At 32.2% G+C, this 27,822-nt stretch overlaps 1 protein-coding gene across 1 annotated transcript in view; it reads left to right on the top strand.

Annotated features, from left to right (window-relative positions):
• Positions 1-27,822, top strand: part of LOC124365534 (piezo-type mechanosensitive ion channel component) — a 192,913-nt gene that overhangs the window by 125,117 nt on the left and 39,974 nt on the right. The window contains exons 31-38 of the mRNA XM_046821521.1: positions 1,028-1,081; positions 4,279-4,421; positions 5,668-5,847; positions 21,344-21,396; positions 21,510-21,520; positions 21,773-21,957; positions 24,720-24,811; positions 26,453-26,527. Coding sequence (XP_046677477.1) covers positions 1,028-1,081; positions 4,279-4,421; positions 5,668-5,847; positions 21,344-21,396; positions 21,510-21,520; positions 21,773-21,957; positions 24,720-24,811; positions 26,453-26,527 — 793 coding nt within the window. The remainder of the gene's footprint in view (positions 1-1,027; positions 1,082-4,278; positions 4,422-5,667; positions 5,848-21,343; positions 21,397-21,509; positions 21,521-21,772; positions 21,958-24,719; positions 24,812-26,452; positions 26,528-27,822) is intronic.

Genomic DNA, 27,822 nt, shown 5'->3' with positions numbered 1-27,822 from the left:
TAAAATTATTTTAAGTAACAAAATTTTATGTACGTTACAAGTATTTAAATAATACTATCTGTGAAATAGTCATCTAGAAATATGCACCATTTTTAATATACTTACGACTCATAAAATTTAAAAAAAATTTTAAATTCTATTTTGAGTATTAAAATTTAAAATAAAGACATTTTTGCAGAAAATTAATAAAAATTACTAATGATCAAACTAAATATTTTGAAAGCATACTAAATATTTATAAATAAACTAGCAAATGTCAGAATAATGTACATTATTTTGTAAATCTTGCAGTTAGTACCATTTTTGTTGGAAGTAAAATGATGAAACGTTTTTATCAAACATTAATTATATTGTACTATCACTAGTATAAACGAATAGAACATTTTCCAATATAATTTTTTATTTTGTGCAAAAAAATAAAAATTATATTGGTAAATGTTGTATTCGTTTATACTAGTGATAGTACAATAAACCTTTTTTCCAATCCTCCAAGATTCTACATTAATTATATGATTATAGGAAACATATTTAAGCTTTAAATATAAATATTGGATTCTCTTTTTTAATTTCAGCAGATAACCAAATCTGTTTGGTGTTTCCCATTTTTGAAAAACCAGGAGGCAACAAGAAATATTATCACTAAATAATATTTTGTCATTAATAATGGTAATGCTACTTTATGCTCAACTTTAATGAAATTAGGGTAAAAATCATGTGCTATCTTAATGTAATTCTATAATATACTTATGTTGTTTTAATTTGTTGTATATTATATAAGTTGCTAAGTTATAACTTCTCAAATAGTTGTATAGTTTTGCCCTTAAAAATATGTTGTTAAATATTTGTGTATTTTGGAGTATTATTAGTAAAACTAAGGATTGGAGAAGCACAACAACTAGATTTTGAAGTGCCATAATTTTGTTTTAGAATATTTGCATCCGTTTCTTTAATTTTGGTGTTTTTTATTTTAATGTTTTGGTTGGTATTTTGCTTATCATTTCAAACGTTGGGCCTGTTCTGCTAGCAGGATCTGAAGGTCCTGTCGTTCTTCGCAGGAGGAGACCTGCGGACTCAAGAGCCGGTAACCATGAGTCATTACAGATACTGCTGGGTGCTTGGGTGCTTCTTGCTGCTTCTCACCATCATTGTCACATTGTAATGTTGTACCAGACTAACCAGTCATTCATCTCGGACACTCGGACTGCCCAGAGAGTCGGGACTCAGTTCAGTTGTCATGTACACATGCACGCAGGGACGAGACAGATCCAGTGGAACCAGGGCTTACAGTTTAATTTTAATATTTTTCAGCTATAAACTCTACGAGAAACAAAATTAATTAATTTACAGTACATCTAATATATACAGAAACATAATTATGACAGTAAATGTATAGTTTGCAGGGTTAGATGATCAAATGCATTTAACCTCTCTAAGTCCACCATTTGAGTACCAGTGTGAACAGAGTGGAGAACCACAGAAGGATAAAATCCAAAGCCGTCCATTGATCAAACTGGAATTGAATCATACTCGCACTCATCTTTGGCTGCTATTACACTAATTTTGATTAGAACTTTTAACTGATAGATTTTCACTATTAATTTTCCATCCTGTACTAATTTCTTATTGTAACAAATTTTATCTGTAACAATGTGTTGGAGTAATTTCCTGTGTCTGCCTTTGCGCATTTTGGAAACATTAATAAGAATTAAGAAATCTGAATTGTTTTCATGACTAAACACACGTTAACATCAAATATGTAGCAAATGTCACTAGTCATTGATAAATTTATTTTTACATACGAACCTACTCCTTTTATACCAGTAATTGTCATTGCCATCAGTGAAAAGAGATAAAATCTTAACCCTTTATCTCCCGTGTTCCTGGATTCAAGTCGATACCCCAAGCACCGGGTTTAGTTACATACTGTCGGATTTCAGATACTGCACTGCGCGGAAGGTGAAATAGAGATAAACTCAATTTTCGCATTGAATCAACCCTTCCCACCATAGCTATGAAATATTGTTAAATTTTACAAATTCTTTGATGTTATAAAAAGGATTTTTTAACAATAAGTGCTCAAAGAGCTGGCTCAATGGCTGGTGTGATTTTTACTGTCTTCACACCTGACTCACTCAAACCAAAACACAATGAAGAATTTGTGATCCATTCTCACAATTAAATGGCGTAATTATTCTGAAATGAAAGAGATTCTGGTGTAATAATAACAAATCTTATATATTTCAATATGACCTCTATATACAGGATGTCCCGTAACTGTCTGGACAAAGGTATATCACGTTATTGCTCAGGTCAAGACAAACATGATTCATCATGTTGTAGATGGAACTTATATTGGTTAACTGTTAACTTAATTACATTAAAACATAAAACCAATATTTAACACTTTTATTTTTTCTTTAAATTAAAGTGTTAAGTATTGGTTTTATGTTTTAATGTAATTAAGTTAAATATTTTATCATATGAATGAACATGGGTCTCCGATGTTTAATTTCCCATCTGTTTGTCTGTATGTTTTTGATAAAAAAATTAATTTATTAAAAAGTAATAAATTAAATTATACTAAATTGCACTCAAATGTTTATGATAATAGGGACCAATTACTGAAAAGAATATCATGAAATTATTCTTAGTATTTTCAAAATGGTGTCCATTTAAACTTTTTTTAAAACCTAGCATTTTTTTCTCAAGAATTGCAAGAACAAAAATGTTTAGAGGATTTTTTCACAAATATAATGACACCAAAATTATTTAACTCGAAATAATAATTAGACGATTTAGAGCAGACTTCCTGTGACAAGACATGACCCATATTGAGAGCTGCCGTTTATTCAGTGTTTGTATTGTTGGCTATTCACTGAGAACCTCCATGCTCCATGTTTTATATATATATATATATATATATATATATATATATATATATATATATATATATAATATATATATATCATTGGTATAAAGTGACCATATTAAATGTGTCACCATTGGAATGTCAATGACTGCTAAATTTACAGGAAGATTTAAATTATGGTCTTTTCAGTATTTTATTCCATCATAACAAACTGATTGATTTTTGTCCGATTATTTCTTAATCAATAATGAATAAGGTCTTCTTAAGTAATGTTGCTCTTGAACTAACTCTTGGAGGTGTTCTTTACCTTCCAATGTGTAACACATCTTTATATAATTTCTTTTTGTTTTTTCTCTTTCTGTATAAGAAGAAAATATTTACTATATATTGTAAATAATTCGTCTAATTTAAGTATTTTGGGTTTTTCTATATTAACCACTTTAAATTAGAAAAATATTTACATGTTTATTTCCATTTTGTAAACAATTTGGAAACATATATGACAAGAATGTTGGACAATTTGTAATTCAGGGTATCATAGTGTGGTGTTCAAAACATCTTGATGCAGTTTTAATTTATTTTAAATCCATAATTTGAAAGAAATAATGAACGGTTTAATGTACTGTATATTTTATGACCTAAATATTAGTATGTGATTATAGTTAGTAGGTTAGTATTATTAGTTACTTTAATTCATTGTAAAAAAGTGTTATATATATATATATATGACTTGTGAAGCTGTTGATGTCACGTCCTAAACTAGTTAGTCTATTTGTTCCGTGGTGTTAGTCCAGCTAATGTAGATTTGTATGCGTTTTTTGTACATAAATAGTATGTTGCTTCACCATAGCTTGATTTATAAGTTTTACAGCGGAAATGTTTAAAATGGTGTTTTGGTGCTTCATTAGAAATCTTCTCCTCAGCTCTTCTTTAACTGTGCCTTTAAGTTAGGCTATTTTATTAATAAGTTAGTTTAAAATCCACGTTTTAATATTTAATAGTTATCTCATGTTAATTTATCTTTTTTAATAAATTAATCACTATTTATATTTTTGACATTGCAGTTTTGTGATAGTTAAATTAATTTATCACTAACATTTCTTATGTAAATACTCATATTTTTAGTTGGTTATCCTAATAATCATTGTGTTTCAAATCTTAAAAATCAAATAAGCAATTGATACTTAACAAGTTTAAAATTGTCTGAAACAACTTACCTGATTTCATTAACTTCTTTACAAATAATGTTTTAAACTCTACAAAAAATTCATCTTATTGGAAAATAGATAATTCCATTTTTTAAATTGAAAAACTTGTGAGAAGAAATGTATAAAAATTTAATCTGATATTTATTGTTAGGTATACTTTCTTAGTTAAATTGATGTAAACAAAAATTGTTGTGGTTGCAGCTATTCGCTCAGGGGACTACTACATGTTCGAGGATCTGGATGAGGAACTGGACCTCATAACAGAGCAGGAGAGTGAGGAGACCTCATTGGACAGTGATGAGGATGAAGCAGCCCAGCGAGGTCGTGGCATGACCGTCAGCAAGGTATGTGGCTACCTCGCTATGTCTGCACCGCATGGCTGCCACATAGCTCCTTCATACTTTGGCTAGCAGTGCTTGTAGGTAGATCTCATCTGTTGCCATTCCAGGAGGAAAAATGTAATCGACACAGGTCTACCCATATGTGAGGATAAAAATATTGGGTACCTATATGGAGTTTCAATAAAAGGAAATGAGAATGATACAATGATGCCTAGGGTTTTGTCTGACAGTTATTGGCACCTTTTTTTCATAGTGGATATTTTATTAATTTGTAATTGTCAGTATAGAATATTTTATAGAACAGAATTTTTTTCAGATTTGGAAGCTGTAAAAAAAGCTATGAGTTTTGGCATTGCTTTAAAATATGTTTTTCATATTCAGTCACTATAGGAGAGTGTGTTTCGTTTTTAGTGTGACGTAATGATTTTACTTCAAATTTCTGTGTACAATTTTGAATTGTGTTTGCTTCTTGAAAGATTGCATCTCTGGGATTTTTGTACTTTTTGGTTATGATCCTAAAGACTTAAAATACTGGTAAAAATATACATTTCTTTACAGAAATATTGTAATTACTGTAAATGTATGAAATTTATAATTTTGATGGCTAAGGGCAATTGTGAAGTATTATATACTAATTTTTCAGAAATATTCGTATATAAACCCATATTAGATTTTATTGGACTTGTGCATGTCATGGCTAACAATAAATATACAAAGTTATTAATATTAGACTATTAATGTTTAAAATCTGTAGAAGATACTAACCTATTGATGTGCCAGGAACTGGATCATAGCTAAAATATAGAAGTTTGTTGTGTAACTAACGAGTATTTAGACGATTGTGTTGATTAATTGTAATCACTGAGCACATCTTATCAAAACGAAAGTTCATTACCTCACAACATCGTTTAAATCAAAATTCTCGTTATTTATTTATCAGAGTGAATTAAATTGGTAAAACTTTAATGTAGTGGTAAATATATATTTATTATACAAAATATTTCCTGTTGGTTTTATGTGCTGTTCAAAAATTAATTAATTCAATTTGGTGTACAATTAACCACATAATTTATTAGGTTGGTTGGCACATTGTGCCAGAGTTAAGGGTTTGTTACTACTGGGCTTCCACCATGTTGTCCAGATATTCTCAGATTAATTCTGCTGCACAGTAAGTTATAATCCTTCGGGAGGTGGGTGGGGGTGGAGATTGGTAAGATGTGCTAGCGCGTGTGCATGTGTGTGTGTTCAGTTCCTCAGCTCTGCCATGAAGACGGACATAGGCGCAGCAGCCGACATGGCCCTGGAACGCACTTCACCGCGGCCACGTTCCGTGTCCCGTCTCGACGGAGACGATACGTCACTGCTGCACCGTGCGACGGATGATGAGCACTCCACCTGGCGCAGTTGCAGCTCCCTGCATGTCACCCAGGTGAGTAATCCACTGTCAGCTGGGAGCTGGTCCTGTAAAGTGGGGCCTCCGTTGGTTCGTGTCTTGTACAATTTAGGGAAACTCGTTTTTCTGTAAACATCTTTATAAGTTAGTTGTATAATCCAGAATATTTTCAAAGGACACCAAGGTAATATAAAAACTTAAAATTTGTTTTACAAATTAAAAAAAAACTTTAAATCTATTTAAAATTGTAAAGTGAGCATATTGTAAAATTGTTTAATAAATCTCAAAAGGTTTACAAATAGTAAAATTAATGACATCAAGAATTTTTAAAAAATGTTTTATTTATTCATAAGTGTAAAATTACATCATAGTTTTATGACAGTTGATTTCGTTATGAAACTTAGAAAACTAAACTACATTAAAATCCTTAAAATATAAATTAAAATCAAATAACAATAAGTAAAATTAAAAGAATCAACAATTTTAAAATATGATACATTACAAATTATATAAAGGACAATACATTCAATAATATTGTCTGTTGTTTTTAAACAATACAATAGAACAATAAATTAAAATATGTCAAATACAAACAATAAATAAATAACAATAGATTTAGTGAATAAAAGAACAATTGAAACATTTTAGTCTATTAATTATAGAACATTTTCTTATTGGTATTCTAAAAATTCTGTTAAAGAATAAAATGCCCTTTGCTCAAGCCATTGATTTAGATTTTTCTGAATTTACTTGTGCAAGTAATGTCTGGAAAATGTATAGGCTACCTGTTGCAAATTTTCGACCCCACATAGCCTACTGAGGCGAAGATTCAAACAAAGTTAGTCAATGCTGAACCGGTTTTATAACGTGTTGATGTCTTGTAATTTAAACCCTGTCATCACTTTGAATGAACTGTTAAAACAATCTCTAGTCTCCTACCAGGCTGGACGATTTAAGGTTAAATGTTTCAAATAATATTCAAAAACAATTTAATATTAAAACATATTTGAAAGCATAACATAATATATTTCTTATATTTCAAGATAAATTATTTACTAAATAGTTAACAGTAACATTTTCTGTAAATATAAATGAATGTAAATCATTATATTCTTGTATGCATTTACATGGTGCTGTCTCATTTATGTGACCTAAATATTCAGTGGCATGACTTCAGATAAATAAATATACTGAATAATGAGAAAATATTGTAACAATGAGATTTATTTTGTCTGCTCCATTTGATCATAACAATTAATGCACTTAAGTTATTATATTATTTGGTTAAGAAGGTAATAACTAATCTGTATTTATTATTATATATGCATTTTTATAAATTAAATTGGTGTAAAATATTTTTGATGTTTAAACTATTGTTTTATAAACAAAAAAAGCTTGAGGCACATAAAATACAGAAATTTTAACTTTTAGAACATGTGTATAAAGTTTTTTTTATATGAAAATTCATTTCTGAATTATTTTTTTTATTTTATTTATTCTTCAATCAATCAATCATTTATTTGTCATATAATTATTACATAATGTTGGAGCATAGCTCCTGTAATGTATGACATGCCAATTTTTCTAAAAGCTACTTAGTCTACTATTAATAAAATATATGATCTTCCAACGGCTACTGCCAGTTTACAATAGTAGCTTATGAAAAGACAATAAAAATATAAAAAAAAGTCATTAAAATTAACAAGTACCATTATATAACAATATTACAGTGATACTATGCAATAATAATTATAAGTAATAATATAATGCAACTGAATAAAATCCATTCAAAAATGCTAATAAATATTGGTCTACAATAAATGAATTAGTAAGAGATTCTAATTATTCTTAAAGAAACAATAATAACAAGCTAGTCTATACAACACAAGTGTTATTGTCACAAGTATGTATTTTTTTAGAATCTTAATCATAATGTTGTGTTGTTAATTGTCTAAATATGTGTACACTATCTAAACATTAAATGAATGTATCTGGCCTGCATTTTACCTCATAAATGCTTTAAATGTATACAAATTTATTTTTCAGATACTAAATGAATGCACTTAATCAAGTGTCTAGGTCGGAGTTGTTCTTTGATTTTGACAAAGATATTTGATTATGCAACACTACAACTAAGATTGGTTTTTTTATATGAAGGTGAAAAAATGATGACAGACAAGGTGTGTTTGAAAAGTAATTATACTTTTAATATACAAAAATGTAAGAATTGTTAAAGAAAGGAATTTTATTTTCATTAAAAACTGGCCGACGTGTTTGATTTCACATGTTGTTGTTATAGTCCAGGAGCCGATAGCCAATTAGCGTCATATAAGCAAACAATCTGATTTTTTTTAAAGCAATAAAGAAATTTTCTAAGAAAGAAATCGATTGTTAGCCACGCTAGTTTTGGTGGAAGTCGAGTGTATCAAAAGGATTAAAAATATGAGATAAATAATTTTTTGTTAGATGATGTTTTTCTTAGCTTGACACATTTTAAACTAGTCATCAGACTTGTAAATAAATGTTATATCAGCATCAGTTAAACATATACAGGCTCTTGAAAGTGGTGAATTTCCGTCTCTTTATCTAGATGTCTGACAGTTATATAACTATTGCATCAAGTCTTAAGTCTATCGAGCTTGAATAAATATATTCTGAGAAACATTACTGTTATTTATTTTTAACCCTTTTGATACCCTCCAATTTTTACCTCCACCAAAAAAAGTGTGGATGGTTTGTTTCTTATTAAAATTCCTCTTTAAGAAAAGTTGGGTAGTGCAAATCGGCTTTGTAGAGCTTATATAGTGCAAATCGCCTCTTGGCACAAACTATTATTATTGCAAAATATGTATCACAATAGGATAACCAGTTCTCTCTATCTCTCTTTATTTTTAAATCACATCCTCTTCTTTCAATAAATATATATAAAGTAACCGAATTTGTGACATTCTTGTTACTCTCAAAGCTTAGACTACCCAAGAATTGCAATATCTGTATAAAAAGAAACAAGTAATTGTCAGAAGTGGCAAGACAAGATGCACAGATATTGAAGTTTACAGTAGATTTTCAGTAGGCAGTTAATTGATTGATTATCTCAAGTACATTTTGTAATTAAATAAATATTGTTAGAAAAAATTAAAATTGTGAAACTTTTGTGTTTGAAATTTATTCTTCTTTGAAATGTCTTGATTGAAAACAAAAAGATTGTATGCATCCCATACCTTATACCCATTAGTTTCATCCTGGATTGTGCATTTTTGGAACAACTTTGCCACATTCTCTCCATAAGTTACATATGAATGTCAATTGGTTTTGGTTATTCACAGTTTTGATGGCTAACCACACATTTTTTGGGAAACATTCAACGGACTTGACCATTTGGAACAACCAAAACAAAATACAAATGCATCTAGATGTTATTTCAGTAGTGCCGTGCAAACCTAGTAGATTAAGGAGACAGTGTGGATGCATGAAATGATAATTGCCGTGCTGATAAACTTAATTTTCAGACATGCCTTGTTTCCAAATATTGTGTAAATCTTAGATAGATCTTCTAGTTATGAAACATTGGTGGATTGTACAGTACAGCAGGTAGCACCGATGCATGAGTGAGCTGTACACCCACTATTGTAACCAGCTGTAATACTTTGCTTGTTTTCAGAATAGTCTTGTCTTCGTCTTCAGGTAGATGGATGTTTAAACGCACCTGACAGACATTTCACGGAGCACATTTTCTATACACTTAGTTACACTAGCTGTCAATATTAGCACAGTAATCTTTATGTTTAGTGTGTGACACCTTTCGTAAACTTTTATTGTGCATGATTCTCAACCGAGCGCAGTCAAATTAGAATAGTGTTCCTTCTACTTAGTGGCTTCTCTCTGATCGTAATGTTTTATTGCGTGTGTGCTTTGGATTATATATGTTTACTTCAAGTAACATACAGGATTTATAGAAATAAATCAACAATAGTTCCATTTGACATGTTTTCTGTTTAACACTTGTATGTATCTCTTAATAAGCTCATTAAATACGTTTATGAAATGTTTTAATATAAAATTTAATTTAACAAGCTTAATGTTATTGATATTTTAAATTTTCTTTGCAGTTTCCAAGATAAGTGTGGAAAAGAATTTTGAACTTTTTGCAATCGATTATGTATCTTTCATATAAACTCTGTTACACGTGTTCTCATTTATTTTAATTATTTATGAATGATCTCTTTATCAGTAAATTTAATTTAATTTTGAATTAGTTTTCAAATAATACTAAAAATTAGTGTTTACGTAAGATTTTATAAATGTTCACATTGTTCTCATAAATTTCACAGTGTTGTTGGCGATAAATCTCAATTGGTTTTATTTTATTTTTTTCATTTTAAACTATTGTAAAAGAACAAATAGTGACAGTAACCTCTCACTAGCACGGCTGGATAGCCACTGAATGGAGAAATGCCCCAACATCAAATTGGTCACGATAGTCCTGTCTGTAGTGGCTACGGAGCAAAACGTAATCTACTTTATGGATAGCCCTCATAATTTGAATTGTAGTTTGACGAATTACTATTCTTATTATTCATGTAATAAATAAATAAAAAAAGGAAGAAGTTAAATTAATAATGACACTATACATTTTTATTTATACTTATATTTTTAACCCTCCATGTGTCCATTGTGTTTAACACTATATAATGTTGGTCAGACTTAGTAACCTTTATCTTAGTATTAAAAAGTGGAATAAGCTGAAAAATTAATGCTGCAAGAATTATGCATTGTATCCATGTGGCATTCCCCCAATATCTCCAAGAAACTGACCACGTAGGTAAAAAACTAAACATGTCTTTGCCATAGAATACAGTTGTGATCGCTTTTCTCTGAACATACAACATTCTGTTGAAAAAGGGATTGGATGCTACTACCTCTCAGTAGTCCTAAGTGCACCAAATTATGTAATAATGGCTAAGAATGTAGCTGTCATTTGTATACAGTAAAAGCTTTTTCTTTCAATTTATTATTTATTTATATTTTAAAACGTCCTTGTACTACACAGCCCTCATATAACAGCTAAAATAAGAAACATAAAAGTAACTATTGTACATATTACGATAGCATCAAGATTCTTATATTACATGCCTATAAATCTGTTTGCCGACGCAGCACCTCTCACTAATGTGGGCCTTATTGTTTCAAATAATGTGATGATTAAAATTTGAATCATTCATGATTAACTGGAGATATTTCTCTAATTAACGCACTTAGAGATTTCTACGTTTTTAATTTCTCTTAATAACCAGTTATGGTGAAAACACCATTTTGCAATGAAAGAAGATTACTGAAACAGGTTACAGCGTATGTTTTTCCACAGTTGAAAAAGAAGAATTTTTTCTGTAGCATGTAGAAACACCTTTGCTTTAACCAACAGATAGATTAGGAAAATACACAGTGCAATTACATTTGAAATGTAACTTATTATACTAATGTTTTCCTAACAAATTGTTAGGAGATAAATTTCTTGACTTTTGTCAGAGTTCCTTTTAATCTCGGAAGAAATCAACAATGGGATGTATATTACTTGATCACCACGCCCAATATCTTGTGGGTTTCTGCTTTTACTAACTTCTCTGTCAGATTGTTTCTCAGCTGGATATATGCTTTCCATGTCCAGATCAGAAAAGATTACTGTAAATTATTGTTAATATGTTCCTGCAATTTTGTTTGTGTTGTTACATGTGCTTGTTGTTTGATGTGGTGTGAGAATGGCAGTTTGTTTGGCTAACATTGGTTTTAAGCTAACACGAGATTGAATTTGTTTATTTGTTTTCCAATGGTATGTGTTTTTACAGGGTTATTATTTTGTATTTTTAACAATAACCAAGGTAGTTAACTTATATTCCAATTCTGTAGTCCTGTGTTTAGGTTTTCCCATTATTTATTTGTACATATTTTATCTGTATATATTCCAACTCCCGTAGTAACTGCGTTTCTTTCCCTTTCATCAATGTTAAATTTTTTGTAAAAAGTAAATGTTGGTCCTGTATATAACACTGATATTTTTATATTTACACAAGGAACATATTGAAACAAACAAGTCTTGTATGGCAATGTAATAAAATTACTAGTTATGTTAAGTAACAAGATACAGGGTGGATTATGTAAGTAATGCACATGATTTTATTCTAACGTGACTATTTATCGCATCACGTTCAGACCGAACAACGAAATAATGTGTGTGTTTTCAATAATGTGGTGGGGATGGCACCCTTCCAAAGTGCCAGGTCTCAATTTGCTCCTGTATTTTTGTTGTGTTACGGCGTGCATTATGTAAGTAATGCGCATGATTTTATTCTAACGTGACTATTTATCGCATCACGTTCAGACCGAACAACGAAATAATGTGTGTGTGTTCAATAATGTGGTGAGGATGGCACCCTTCCAAAATTCCTAGGTCTCAATTTGCTCCTGTATTTTTGTTGTGTTACGGCGTGATGTTGGAATAGAGGTATGCGATCAAGTGTTGTGTACGGCTTGCGAAGAATGCAACGGAAACTTACTAAATGCTTCAAGAGGCCTCTGAGGTGGAATGCAATTTTGAGATCTCAGTGCAGGTGACACAAGGCCTTCAAGGATAGCCGGGAGGAGATCACTGACGAGCCCCGTTTTGGATGCCCAACAACAACCCAAACCGATGAAAACATCCAGTGTGTGTGTGTGTGTGGAGTTTTGAGTTCAGACCATCGGTTTAGTATCCAAATAATCGTTAACACCCTGAACTTATAAAACTTTGTGTTACATGGAATAGTGACGGAGTATTTGTAAATGCAAAAAATCTGTGCGAAGATTGTGCAGAAGATGTTAATAGAAGCCCAGAAAGAATTTTGAGTTTCGCGCAGTGAAGAATTCTTTGAATTAATTAGAAATTATCCAGGCTTTTTAAACTTTACTTTAACAATGCACAAATCTTGGATGTTCAAGTATGATCCAGAATCTAAAAGGCAGAGCTCCGAGTGGCACACACAATCTTCTCCTAACCCAAAAAAGGGAGCATGAGCAAATCTTGTATCAAAACAATGCTGATTGTCTTCTTTGGCATTCATTTTGAGTTTGTACCTCAAGGACAAACTGTCAATGACGTCTTTTACCTGGAGATCCTCAAGAGATGGAAACCCCAGGTTGTGCTTGTCAGGCCTGAAATCAAAAACAACAGGCTTTCAAGCTCCACCACAACAATATCCTCAGCCACACAGCCTTCGTCGTTACAAACTACCTGACACCCAGAATAAGACCTCCGTGGTGCCCCAGGCTCTTTATTGCCTTGACTAGGCTCCGTGTGACTTTCCCCCCCCCCCCCCCCCGACTGAATAGAGAGCTGAAGCGAAAGCACTGGAAGTTGGTGGAGAACATCCAAGCTCACATTAAAAGGTTCCTGAGAGACATTCCAGTCGAGGAGTTCCAGGTTGCTTTCCAGGCGTGGCAGAATCGTCTCCGCAGCTGTAATAATGCTGGAGGAAACTATTTTGAAGAATTTTAACTATTTGTACCAATCGGATGAATAAATATATTTTTCTTAGATAATGAGCATTATTATCATAATGCACCCTGTAATATTAAATCTTTGCATTTCATCATCAAAATCAGTTTAAATGTTTATTATTTAAAAAAGATGAAGAAATTAAGTTTGATTAGTTTTTATAATGAGAAAATCTGCCGGATCACTATAGTTTGCAAAATGTGCATGACAGAGTTCTAATAAATAAGTTAATAATTGTTGAGTGCTAAAATATAGCTAATAAAGCTATTGCAACTGACAATAATATTTCTCTTATAACAATAACTGAATTAAAGAAACAATTTGTTCTTTTTCACTAATTACTTATGTGAAGGGAAAGAAAAAACTTATTACTCAAATAAAAACATAAATCTGTAACACAAATTAATATAATAAGTCTCTTACTATTTAAATTATATTTATCATATGAGGTTGATTGGATTATGATGTTCATGTCAGACATTAGGGTGTTATTAAATTAGCAACAATTAATGTCCACTAAGCTTATTATACTATCATTATAGATATTAGATAGTATCATTATATTATCATTTCAATGTTATTATAACAATTAAAGATGGAAAAATTGGTTGAAACCAAACAGCGTACTTAAAAATTGTGAAACTTAGCGTAATTACAACATAATACATTTTACTACCCAAAAATCAGTGAAAACATTTGTAAACTATCCATTACAAGAATATATCCTAAAACTATATTAGCTAAAAATGTAATGATCTTATTTTAAATATCACTATCCTTAATTATTAGGATTAAGTAACCAGTGTCATAACTGTTATGTAAGTTTTCCGGTTCGCATCATGTTGAAACCATTTTTTAATATCTCACTTTCCACAATGAGCCCGAAATATTTCAAGAATTGTATTAACAATGTTTGGACATTTTGTGAACTGGAAAACTTAATCAATAGTTATTACTCCCTTTTCTTTTCTTTCGTGATCTGAATCTCTATCCCAAAACTGTTTATCATAATATGTCAAATGATAATTTGTTAGTAATGTGAATAGTACAGGTGTGGAAATTTTGTTTCTGAACCATGATTTTCCTGAATTGATAACCTGAGACATTAATCTTAGACTTACTCATAGTGCACAATAGTTCATTATTGCCTTTCACAAAGCCATTTTTTCAGTGAATACATATCCTAGGCATTCTGCTGCAGTAATCTACCATAGGCCTGTGAATGTGGGGTTTTAGTCATATGACCCTGATAAAATTGCTATAGAATTTTATTGCTGTGTTAAAAAATATCTACATTAAATTTTAATTTTCCTACTCAACTAATACATAATATGTCTTGAACATCATCCAATATTATTTCTGAAATATCAATATTAAAAATCCAAAACCTATCAAATGTGTTATAAATTTTCAAGACTTACAAGTTAAAGAATACTATATGGTTATTTTGTTATTAAAGTTCATATTTTCTACTAAAATTTGGAAAAACAGCAAAGTTACACTAAAATGGCTATAAAAAACTACAAAAAAAACAAAGTAGCTAGAGATATAACATTTTTTTCCAATGCCCATTACTACAGTAAGCGCCAACAAAGAAGTCCATTGAAGCAGGAGCCTGTCATTGACATGTTCTTCAACTAGCCAATAAGCATCATGAGGTGTTGTCAGATTGTTTCCTACCTTTGAGACATACCAATTAGAATATGAGACCTGAGTGTCAGAGTAGAGTAGTTCATAGGTGGCCAAATAATACTCACATATTTGGCGGATTGAAAGAAATTGTTAAGAATAGCACATGATTGTTATTTTGAACAATAAATGTGGTGTGCTGTGATAATTTTGAATCGTAAGTAGAAATGTTTAAGGTATACCCGAGGTGTGGCTAAGAAATATCCAGATTAGTATTGGTGGAGCCACAGAACAAACACAATAAGGCTGAATATCATATAACCGGTTTTGTGATTCCCCCTCCCTATGTTTTGTCTGGTTCCCGTATTTACTCTACCCGTAATGCCAGTCATAAGTAGTTAACCTTTAGCCTCTTGTGTCGGAAAAATGGGTTATCTGGAAAGAACAGCATGTAAACATCAAGTTTCCTTTCAAACTTAAAAAATTTGCAAGTAAAACATTTGTAATGAACAAATGTACGTTGACAGCTGTTTATCATGAACACAAGTGTTTGAGTAGTTTAAATGATTTTAAAATGGCTACGAAAACATGAGTGACGACACACATTGGCGGACCAATGTCATCAAAAACTGATTCTAACATTGAAAAGATCGGTAACCTTATTCGACTACATTACCAAACATTTGTCAGAATTACTACATTAGCGTCCTTACTACCCTAAATAAGCGTAGTAAGGACATGAGTCAAGACAGCTTTGAAAGGAATTAGATTTGGTACTGTTAAAGCAGTAAAAGAAAAAATGATAGAAATCATGAAGAGGGTAATGGAAAATGATCAGCTGCGGGAAAAATAAATACGGGAACCAGACAAAACACAAGGAGGAGGGGGAGAGGGAGGTCATGTGACCGACCGCCCGTAAGATATTCAGCCTTATTGTGTTTTTTCTGTGGCTCCACCAATACCAATCTGGTTGTTTTTTAGCCACACCTTGTATTATTTCAACGTGTTCATTGTTAAATCACAATTCGTAACGCTCTAATCATAGGCTATTTTTTGTTTCATAAGTAATTCTTCCCGTATTTTTCAATGATAGATCAGTTCTGTGTTTTAGACCAAATTTTGCTACTCAAACATAATTAACATGTTTATTTGGTGTTTACTGAAAACATAACGTTGCACTGATTGCTGGAGGCATTCTTAGTCAGACCCAGAATTGTGATACGTTATCTGTTAGATATTATTTCGAGGGGTACAATTTAGTTTATGTATTGAAGATTGTAATTTAAAATGAATAAACATTAAAAGAGCCATTCTTCCTGAAATTGGACAATTATTCTTCATATAAACGGTGAAAAAACAGTAAAATATGTCTTAGAATCTGTTTTTAAAAGATTTTTTAATCAGAGTAGTAGATAAATTGAATATTTACTGTTAAAATATATATTTCAATAATTCATAATTGCGTACATTTTATGGTTACAATTGAATTATTTATATTATTAGTGGTTTTAATATAAACACATAAAAATAATGCTTTAACTACTGTATATGGTCCTCGCAACTCATATGGCTGGTACAGATGGCCACGCTACTTTCATTGACAACTTGGCAGCCATATTTGTTGTTTGCCTCCCCAGATCGGAATGATTTTTCAATTTCCTCCGTGTTATTTGCATAGTAATTTAAAATGTTTTAAAGAATAAACAAAAAATAATTTAAAATTTATTTTTTTATAACAAAGATATGTAAATAAAATGTTATAATGTATGCCTTTACAGGTGTTATTTGGACATAAACACCTGTATAATTTGGCGGTGTTATAATTCTGAGTGTTATATTTTACATTTTTCTGCTCAGCTCTCTTTACATTTTTTACGGAATAAAACTTTTAAAAATATATATGTATGCGTAGTGAAGAATAGTTAGTACACATCTTCTAGTGAAATTTTCTAAGTTTCTATCACTTCAGTGTATAGGCCCACTACGCATTATTCGTCATATTTGCACAGTCAATGTTTAGAAAAGAATTATAGGCTAATTAAAAAATTTACTGCTTTACCCCCTAAAAATTACTTTGAAAATAAAACTGCTCGACAGGTTTCAGCACTCGCCATTCATTATAAAACAAAGAGAATATTATAAAATAACTGCTATGTTTAGTGGCCAGTGGTACTGGCTTTACGAGCTATGAATGTATTATATCTCGGCCAGTACAGCTGGACATACGAGCTGAGATAACATTACGGAAAAAATTAAATCTCTGATTAATTAAACCTCTGACAAAATGGTGGTGGCTAGTAGCGCTGGCCAGTAGAGCTCCAAGGATAAATTATAAATACTGCTTTCGAGTGCAAAGAGTTTATATATTTTGACTGTAGTCACCAGCTGTTCTATATGGCAACAGTGTGCTATTCAGCAAATTGGGCTATCACTCAAAGGACTTTTTAAATGGCACTTGATATAATCAAATTTCCAGCTGAGTGAAATCTATCCCTGTGTTTCTCCCATCCATGAACATAAACACTTACCTCTCGCCTCTGCTTCTCTAGCTACTCACTCTATTCTACATCCCATTAAACTTGTCCTTGTATACCAATGTATTTATTTATTTCTAAAGGTGACAAATACTTACTTACTCCTTACCTTACTCCCAGGGCCATTTATATCGAGGTGATATTTAGCCGCACCAACAAAGCTCCTCCATCTTGAACGGTCCCTCTGCATCTTCCTCTGAAGCGCCCACCTTCTCCATATCAGCCTTCACCTGGTTCCACCATCTCACTTTCGGTCTCCCACGGGTAGTCTTCCTTCTGGGTTACCTTACATTACCCTCCTCAGTTTGCATTCCCTCTTCTCTTCTCAAAACATGGCCTGCCCAACGGAGTCTTCTGCACTTTATTTCTCCTATTACATCCATACTATTGTAGAGCTCTCCCTGATTTCTCTATCATGTTCGAAAACATGCCCATCAATTTGTAGGGGTCTCCTCTTTGATTTTTGATTCCTTCTAAAGTGCATATATTTAGTTTTTTGCATCATTCGTCTTCAACCCCACTTTCTCTGCCTCACTCATAAATAGTCTAGTTTAGTGACCTCAAATCATCTACATTTTCTGCAAATATGACAACATCATCTGCAAAAGCTAGGATGTTTAGTTTAGCTCCAACTTCCACCCCTAAATCCCTCTCTGCTACACTCTGAAGTGCTTCTTCTATGGCAATATAAATAAGATTGGAGAAAGACCATCTCCTTATGACAAAGGTGACAAATGCAATACGAAATTTGTAAGCATCAAGTTAGATAATTTGTGTGAAAATCCTTGTATCTGTCACCCGAGAATAACATTAATATTTCTGAGTACTGTATTACGTGTTAGAGAACTGTGATGCGATAATGGGTACAATTTCCCAAATGTGCGCTCACATGAGATTTCCTTGCTTGTGTGGCCTCCCTTATCTACTTTTCACCATCGTTATTTCTTTGTTCATTAATGGCAATAAATAATGTGAATTGATAACAGGATTATAGACATTTACCATTTTAAGTGTTGCAATGAGATGGCAAGAACCGATTTTGATCTGTTGTTCTACTTTTAAATAAGTTGAAGCAAGCTGAAGAGTAAACAAGACAACACATGGTGATTAACACACAAAAGTCAAAGTTGTACTTAACACATTCGCTGCACCCACTCTGCTGTGCTAGGAGCGCTAGGTAACTATGGTTACCACAGATCCTTTGTTCTGAAATGAGGTCATGTGCGGCCAGCACTTGAGCTGCTGTCACAACGCTGTATTTCTCGCTCCTTGTGGAGGTACTTTTCCCGTGTTTTAATGCACTTCGTTTTCACATTAGACTTTTTCATTATTTTAAAGTTTTTTTAGTAGTAAGTGATTGTGCAACACAATAGATCTTCCCCCGGGATCAAGTGGTGTACAACAACCAAGTTCTAGGCATATTTGTAAATAACAATAAATAACAAATTTTTGTTTTGGTTGGTTAGGATGTATATACACATTATTTGTATCAATATTTTATTTTAGTAAACTTATTTTTTCTTTTTTATTACATTTTTTATAAACTTATGTTCTACAATATTTTTTGTAAACTACAATCATTTCAAGTAAACATTTAAATATATTTTATTATAATTACTCACCACATATTCGTAAATAATAACTGAATTTGAGTGAGTTAGCCGATACGTATGTAAACTTTTTCACATTTTTTAATAAACTTTTACATTCATTTTGGTTTACACATTTATGTATAAATATTGGTTACATTTGTCTAAAACGAATAAAACACATTTCACTTAGCTAACGATGTATTCATTTGGAATATTCCCACTGCCATAAAAGGGTCTTCCCTAGTGCGAGCGGTAACTAGAGTTACCAGCTGGCAAGGAAGACTGTCCTCAGGAGCCAGGTAACCACAGTTAACGCATTCCCAAAATGTTAGAGTGATAATTTTTTTGACTAATGAGTAATTTTCATACATTTGTATCATATTTCATCCATAAGTAAGTAAAAATATATTTTAAAATTTCAGCATATACGGAACTCCATATAGGTATTTGTAGCAGGGAATGTGTTAAAAAACAACATATATGACCCCTCTCTCCATGTAAGGAGAAGCACAGATTGGAAAACATAACACAGCACAGATACCCCTAAAACATTGAGCACTGCAGACAGGATGAGAGTGACCTGAAAATGTTGTGTCATCACGACAGCCCAGGTCATAACTGTAAAGCAAATAAAAAAAAAGATATCGTGGGTTGATGAAAGGGTGGAATGACCACCTCTAATCTATTTCTCCTAATTTTTTTTTCTAGACCTCACTGTCGTTCTGTGCATTTGAATTTTATCGGGTGCATTTTGTTTATTTTTATAATTTGTTTAGGTTTTCTATTTAATTCTGTTTTTCTCTCATTGACCTGACTTCAACAAAAGGCCATGCTAACTTATTTGTTCATTATGATAATAACAAAATCGTGTATAAGTCATCTATCTCAGTTGTTAACATTTTTTTCTGTTCCACTTGGGTTTTAGAAAAGAATTGCTTGATCTCAAAATGCTCTTAACTATGACAACGTAGAACAACTATTTAAATGCTGAGTACAGTAGAAGTTCAATTAATCAAGCTAATTGGAACCTGGGCTATCTTGGATAGAGCAAAACTCAGATAATTTGAAGATTGCAGACAAATATCCTAATTTACAGAAAATCAATTATTAATAATTACAGTTTTTTATTCAATACACAAATTTCCCAACCAATAGACATGTATTAAACTCATAACATTATTGCTCGAACTAACAGTTGGCTAACAGAGCCATGCAAACAACGTGGTGTTTCATGCCCCCACACATCAAAACCAGTTCTTGCATCTTCACAAAAATGTTGTATACACTACATAAGGATTACTAATTCTTAGGAAATGGCCTTGGTTTAACTGTCAGCTCGGATTATAGGCATATTACTGCACACGCAGAAGTGGCGAAGCAATGGATGTGTTTGAAATCACAGAAGGCCCAATGTCACTGCCTAAACAGCTATGGTGTACTCTGCTTTCCTTTGAAACTCTCATTGGGATTTTATTCATTTTGTCCATACTTGAATCAACTGCTTCTTAACAAGAATGTGTACTACAAGGGAAGGCAGAATTTATATCCAGTCAGGAAGATCATCCATTGAGATGTAGAGTGCCCCAGAATCAAAGCTAGTAAATATTGTTTTTTACCATGCCTACGGACAGAATTCAAACAACTTAGAGCTCAAAATTCTTAATGAGTTTGATCTCATGCCTCAACCACTTAAGAGAATCTGGGGTTCCGAGAGAAAGCCTTGGGTAGGTGGTAAAAGAGATCACAAGAGTTGCAAGGTTTATTTTGGATCAGATAGTCTAACCTCGCAAAGGAATTGGGTAGATTAAAATGGGGTCAATTTTTTGGATGCTCTTCTTACTATTTCTTTCCCTCTCTTATTTCTATCCTTTTCCCTTTTTCTTTCTTTTTGCAATTTTGGAAGTCTAAAAATAGGATTCAACAAAATTTTCTGTACCATTCAACTAAATTCGTGTTATAGATTCAATTTTAAGATCATAAATTAAATTGAACAGAAAGTTGCATAAAACATGTATTGACTATAATGTATGTAGGTAAAATTTAATTTTTTAGTCTCGATATAAAATCTTAAACTAATTTTCTCTAAATTATATTGCAGTTGCATTTGTGATATGTGGAAGTAAATTTGATACTTATTTATTTTTCACAAACCAGATTTTTAGTTTATATTTTTACTCTGGTAATAATCTAAAGTGAGAAATGAAAAAATAATTGTGTTTTGACTGCTCACCAGCCATTATTGTCTACAGGGGGAGTCACAGCCTGGTCCAAGTACGTCCGGTCAAACTGCAGAACACAAAAGGTAATTCTTACTTACTTTATTATTAAGTGTTTATTTTCGGTTTATTTAGTAATGTAAAATAAAGAATCGTAACATAATTACTGATTGCTAGATCGTTTATATCAATGTTGCAGCCCAGCTGAACGTAAACGTGACAAAGATGATCCAGACGGGCGAAAAAAAAACGAGTGAGCATAGTATCTACAGATAGCAAAGGTAATTTTAATATTAAAATTTATAATTTGTCAGGAAAATTGAAAGAATTAAAGAAATATTTTATCTATTAATAAAAGTTGTTAACTTACACAATTATATGCTAGTTTTTTGTGGTTTTTAAATTTTATATATCTCAAGTGTGATGTATAAATAAATTAACAAAAATGTACACTTTTTTTAGATAAATCAAGTGAAGATGAGAAAACTGAAGATGAATCTTTAATGACCAAAATTATGACTTTCCTCAAGTTTCTGTACGCCTTCATTAACAGCGTTATGGTGACCATGACACGTTACCTGAACAAACTCTCCCGAGACTACCGATACGTCATGCGCACGCTGGCAATCGAGAAGAAATTACTCAAGGTTAGTGTTTAGAGCTGTACATTACATACTGTGGGAAGCTCACTTTTGGTGTTGCGAGGGTACGGGGGAGCGAGGTAGATTCAAGCGAATCCTTGAACTAGCCATTCCAAAAATATGCCGTTACACTTACCCCACCCCTTTACTCCAGTATAAACTCATCCGCACTGTGTTGATTTACCTTATTACATTTAAGAGTACCATTTAGTCATTGTTAACAGTATAATTAATCCTGTGCGTTATTTAATCAATACTTATACTTATACACAAAAAAAGCGTTTTTTTGGCTTATACTTTAGGTATTAACAAAATGTATTGATAATCATTGTACGTTTAACATAGTGCTTATTTAAATGTATATTTATTATTTAACTAAATTTCCTAATTTATGGTAACCATTACAAGGTGGCTGACTCTTTTGTATTTGTGTTATCAATACTTTTTTAATACATGTAGTTTAAACTTATTAACCCTCTCCCGCTCACATTGTTTCCAGGCGCTCACGGTGCTTCTAACCTCAATTAATTCGCTCTGCCGGTCGCGCTCGGTAAAAATACGCGGCGCCTCAACTTACACACGTTCTGTCATTGTAATTAACTATAATTATATATATTAATTATTTCTTATATATTGGTTCAATGAAGTTGACTGTATGAGACCAGGGAGGGGGCACACGGACAGCTGGGCGCCAGTGGCGCGGGATTGTTTGTTGCGCAGTTACTTGGTGAAGGTCATTGTCTGGCTCGCCGTCATTGCCACTGTGATCATTCCGAACTACATTCTCAATGCCACCAACCATTTCACAAGGCTCTGGTACATCACTACACTCACTTGAATCGTCGCAATCACTACTAATAACGAGATCGATTTCACTGTCACGAAGTATACGACTACAACCCGCCATTGTTTCCACACAACTAATACAAATAGCAAAATAATGGAATAAATCTACTGTAGAAGTAAAGTGAATGGTCTCCTGATAGCAAACAACCCGTAGTAGTACAACATATTGCTACTCGAGAGCAGCACTTATCGGCTCTAGTAGATACAGCAGTGCGTGCCGATCTGTGCTGTTTAAGCTGCAGTGGCTATGTGGTGGCCGTGCCGATTCATGCCTTGTGAGCGGGAGAGGGTTAAATAAATTAATAACTACAGATGTAACAATACAGATAATCAAACAAAACAGTGTTACAGTCATAATCAGATAATTACCAGCATTAAAATGACTAACCAATGAAAATAGTCTGATAGACAAAATAAAACAAGAATGACAACCGAAAGAATATGGTCATGATACTATACAAACATAAAATTGTTCCAGTTTAAGAAAATATACAGGGTGTCCAAAAAGTCCCGGGTCGGTTAAATATTTTTCAAAATATTTAAAATAGAGCTACCAAACCTTACACAAAGTTACTGGACATAAAAATCTATTTTATCACATATTCAGTGATCCGCTACTTCCTCAGGGGGGCGGCCCGCTAGGAGTCACAAGAAAATCTTAAATGTAAGCATAGGTTGATATGCATATCAAATTAAAGGTCTATATTAGTAGAGTACAGAGCCGCAAACCCGACCTCAAACGGATAACCGAGTCAAAAATGACAGCCGTTCAAATATGGCTAGAGTTTGCAACTTAGGTTAATGTGACAAAATACACTGATGAGCTTTTTGATTTTGACTTTACTAACCCAAAACTGTTTACAATTGAATCAGTCATTCAAATGACCCTCAAACACCTCAAGAAACACCTCATGTCCATTTTTTAATGTTAGTAAAGTTAAAGTCAAAAAGCTAAATTTTCACCCATTAGTGCTAAATGTGTTTCATTATTAGTATTGCAGCAGTATATATTTTATAATAAGCTTTTCAATCAATAAAATAATAATTTCTAATCAACATTATTACAAAAATTGGCATGGGTCAATAAAAATTAAACTAATGATTTGTTTTTTATATCAAAGTCTTTCACACTGTAATAACACTTAAATGCTAAGAAATCTTTAAATATAGTTTAAAAATTAATTTAACTAATTTTTACCTGAGATAGCCGGGAAGTGCATTAAAAAATATCACAACATTGTTTTATGACTGGAAATGTTGTATTTGTTTTTTCTTTTTATGTTGTATTGTGATTGTGTTTAAAGGCTTTGGTTTTGCTCAAGAAAAGAAGCAATTTTGTTCTAAAATGTGCAAAATAAGAGTATTATAACATGTAATAATTTTAAAGTTCCTACTAAAAGTAAAACATAATAATTTATTTCCAAAAATTTTTCACTGACAATAAATTTACAAAAGAAAAAAATAGTCACAACATAATTGGACTTGTTTTTTTGGACATCATATTGCTATGCAAGCAGGTTCATTTGACAATATTTCATGGGTTGGGTGAGGAGGTTAACAGTGCGATTTTTGACACCTGTGCGTAACCTATGTTTCTGTATTGAAATATTGATGTGTTTTCCTATAATTTGGTAAATTTTTAAGTACTCTCAAATATAAAAGAGTATTGCTTATAACTTATTAATTTCACTTGAAAAAACTATACTTATTTTTATATAAAGCCTAGCCGTGTTAAAAAAATTCCCACACAACACAATTTCAATAAAGCTAAAAATTCAAATATTCACAAGCACTATTTTTATTCCCTCAAATCAAAGATTGCCCTAACTAATATGAATCAAGGCTAGTGGATATCGTACTATTAAAATTGCTCTGTAAATCTAGATTATAGTATGAAACTGTAATGTGTTGTACGATTTCAGGAGAAACAAGGGTTCGGTCAAGGTCTCAGGACGGGTTCATCGATGATTTGGCAACCACTTCCGTACTCGGTTACTTCGAAACCGAAATCAAGGTTTGTGTCCTATTTGTAATTCAACTAACAAAATTACATGTTTATTTTATAATACATATTGGGTAGTTAGATGTAAAATAACAAATGATTGCACTTTTGTGATTTAATTATGAATTTAGTTATTTCCATACATTTGAAAGGACTTTGTTATCATTAAAGTAAACAATAATATTTTTAAATCTCGTGGCTGTCTTATCCCTCAGACGAAAAGGGTTTTGATTTGAATTTAGCAATATTGTTTAGTAAAAATCAGGACTATTAGCTCAAAAAATGTATAAAATATTAGATTTTAAAATAATTCCCTTATTTATTTCTTGTAGTATTTAATGATTTCAAATTCCGTACTATATTTACTACAACTGAGTTATAAACTTAGATAGATAAACATATAGGTATGTACAATATAGATTTATTTAGTAAGTGATTGCCTCATTGTAAGATTAAGTCTGGACATGAGAAGATTTCAGTAATTATTGCATTGCAGTTCTGACTCGTCAGATGATCAGGTACAGTCGCCTGACACAGACGGCACTTTCGAGACAAGGGAGAGGTTCGTAACGATGATTTCCACTCTTGGAGCTTACCTGTTTGTTCCTCTTCTACTCGTCATGACTTTTACAACTGTTTGGCACCACAGTTTAACTCAAGCACTGTTTTTGCATGTTATCTTGTGGTTTGTTCAATCTTCTGTCTGTTCCTTAGATTGAGACATTGCGTCTTCCAAGATAAACTACATCAGCCCTGTTTTGTTCCTTCTATAAAAGCAATTAACTGTGTTTTAGTTCTATTTGTGAAACCACACTGTTGGTTCACGATCTACTAAGCATTGAGTTAACTTCCTTTGTGTGCCATGACTTTTACAACATGTGTAAATAAAGTGAGTGTAGTTTAGAAATAACAGGTAAACTGTTTTGTTGGTTGTTAATGTTATTTAACATGAAAAATAATACTTAACAAATCAAAGTAGATTGTCTTTAGAGAGTAACTTTCATTTTTTGTACAAGGAAATGAGAAAATTATGAGTTTAACTGTATAGTTTCAAAGATTTTCAGCGTGGCAGAGTGAAAATAGCACATGCCAGTAGACAAATGGAAGCGGAGCATTGTTAAAACGTACAGACAAAATTTGATAATGAGAGTTCATAATAAGAAGTGAGGTATCAACAAATAATCACATACAAAATCACACTTACACTACCAACTAATTGGCTTGTCCAACCAGATCACGTTCTCATTCCTTTAATATTAATAGCCTTATTGTGTGAACATTCAGTGTACCTAGACACAGTTGTAGTGTAAAACTTGTACGGATAGTGGTTGTGATGACACAGTATCACAGTGTTTCTACCAGAATATCTTGTGTCATTTTTCAAGTCAAGAAGTTCATATTACTAGGTCGAATAATTTGTCATGGTACGAATAATGAAAGTCTGTTTACTGTGATCAGTGGTTGTTATTCGACATTACTACAATTTTAAAAATATGATTGTCTTGTAGATAAGAGCTCGAAGCAATTTCTGTAATAAATAAAATGACTGGACCGGACAGTATTTTTTTGCTGTGCCGCTGTGAATATGTGTCACTTGTTGTCGTACAGAACACTAGGACACTCTCATGTGACTGTAGCAGGTGTGTTTGACAGGTTGAAGGCTGCAGCTGTTCCCATCATTCGTATCCTAGCCCCTAGTTTAGAGCGAGGCCTAGACTCGGACTGCAGGTAACAACTCTTCAGCAGCCAGCGCCACGCTTGGTGTCATCGACACACGCCAACCAACTCTTAATGTTTTTCATGTTTGTCATAAGGATCAGATCTGTGCATGAAATTTGGCCTGAACTTAACATTTTAATCGCCAAATTAGAAACACCTATTAAAAAAAAAGTAAGATGGTCATTCAATAATTAAAGAAACAAATTGGTTTGAGGAAGAACCTTTACTTTTTAAAACAATTCTTTTTTACTTTTCAACATAATCCCCTTGAATATTTTTGCACTTGTTCCAATGGGCCACGAGCTTTTTTTATTCCGGCTGTAAAGAACTCTATATTGATGTTAGAACAAATTTTCCACAAACCTTTTCATGCCCTCGTTGTCCTAGAACCTCTTCCCATGTTCTTCAACATCTTTTGCGGTACTTCAGCTTCATACAGATATTATTATGAAATGTACCAGCACTACCTTGAACCTTATCCACTATCTTTTCAAAATTCACACGTTGGTCGGCTCAAATAATGTTAATAATTCGATTCTCAAATGAGGGAGTTGAAATTGCAACTTGTCGGCCAGAACGATGTTCGTTAGTCATGACCATTCTTGAACTGCTCTAACCATTTGTAAAAATGTTCATGATTCATACAACCTTCACCATAAACCTAAGACATCACAGTATATATTCACTGGTTTCTCGTCTTCAACAATTAAAAAATGAATAACAGAATGTTGTTCAATTAATGTGGAATTTTTAGTCAGACTCACCTTATTGTAATTTATTTTTGTGATTATAAACAAAGCAATATTGATACATCAGCTGATCATATCTCAGTGATGCAAACTAAAGGCCATAAAAGTACCAAACTTGCTCTACCAACAGTGTTTTCTCCAGATCAATTTGTCTCTATAGTGATAGAATGACCCTTATAGTGATTGAATGACCCTTATAGTGAGGTAATTACTAAAAGAGCTAGGAAAATGGATATAAAACTCACAGTGTAATAATTAACTCAACCCTGGAAGTGTCCATCATCATTCTGAAAATGAGATGATCATTTCAAATTGTGATTTTGTGAAGTGCCTGATGATGGAGTCTTTGATTCCGAAAGGCCTTGCGCAAAAATAAAAGTTATATTGGAAAATGTTTTATTCATTTATACTAGTGATAGTACAATAAACTTGTCGTAACTTCGAAGACTGGCAATTTTTTTATTGTGCAAATACTGTTTTAGATTATATTGATGACAAGCCTATAAGTTTTATTTTTATGAATTGTAATCTATGACTTTATTTTACTCTAGATGG

Source organism: Homalodisca vitripennis, chromosome 6, assembly GCF_021130785.1.
Source record: "Homalodisca vitripennis isolate AUS2020 chromosome 6, UT_GWSS_2.1, whole genome shotgun sequence".
NCBI classification, from domain to species: Eukaryota; Metazoa; Arthropoda; class Insecta; order Hemiptera; family Cicadellidae; genus Homalodisca; species Homalodisca vitripennis.
This window is presented reverse-complemented; position numbering and strand designations above follow the sequence as displayed.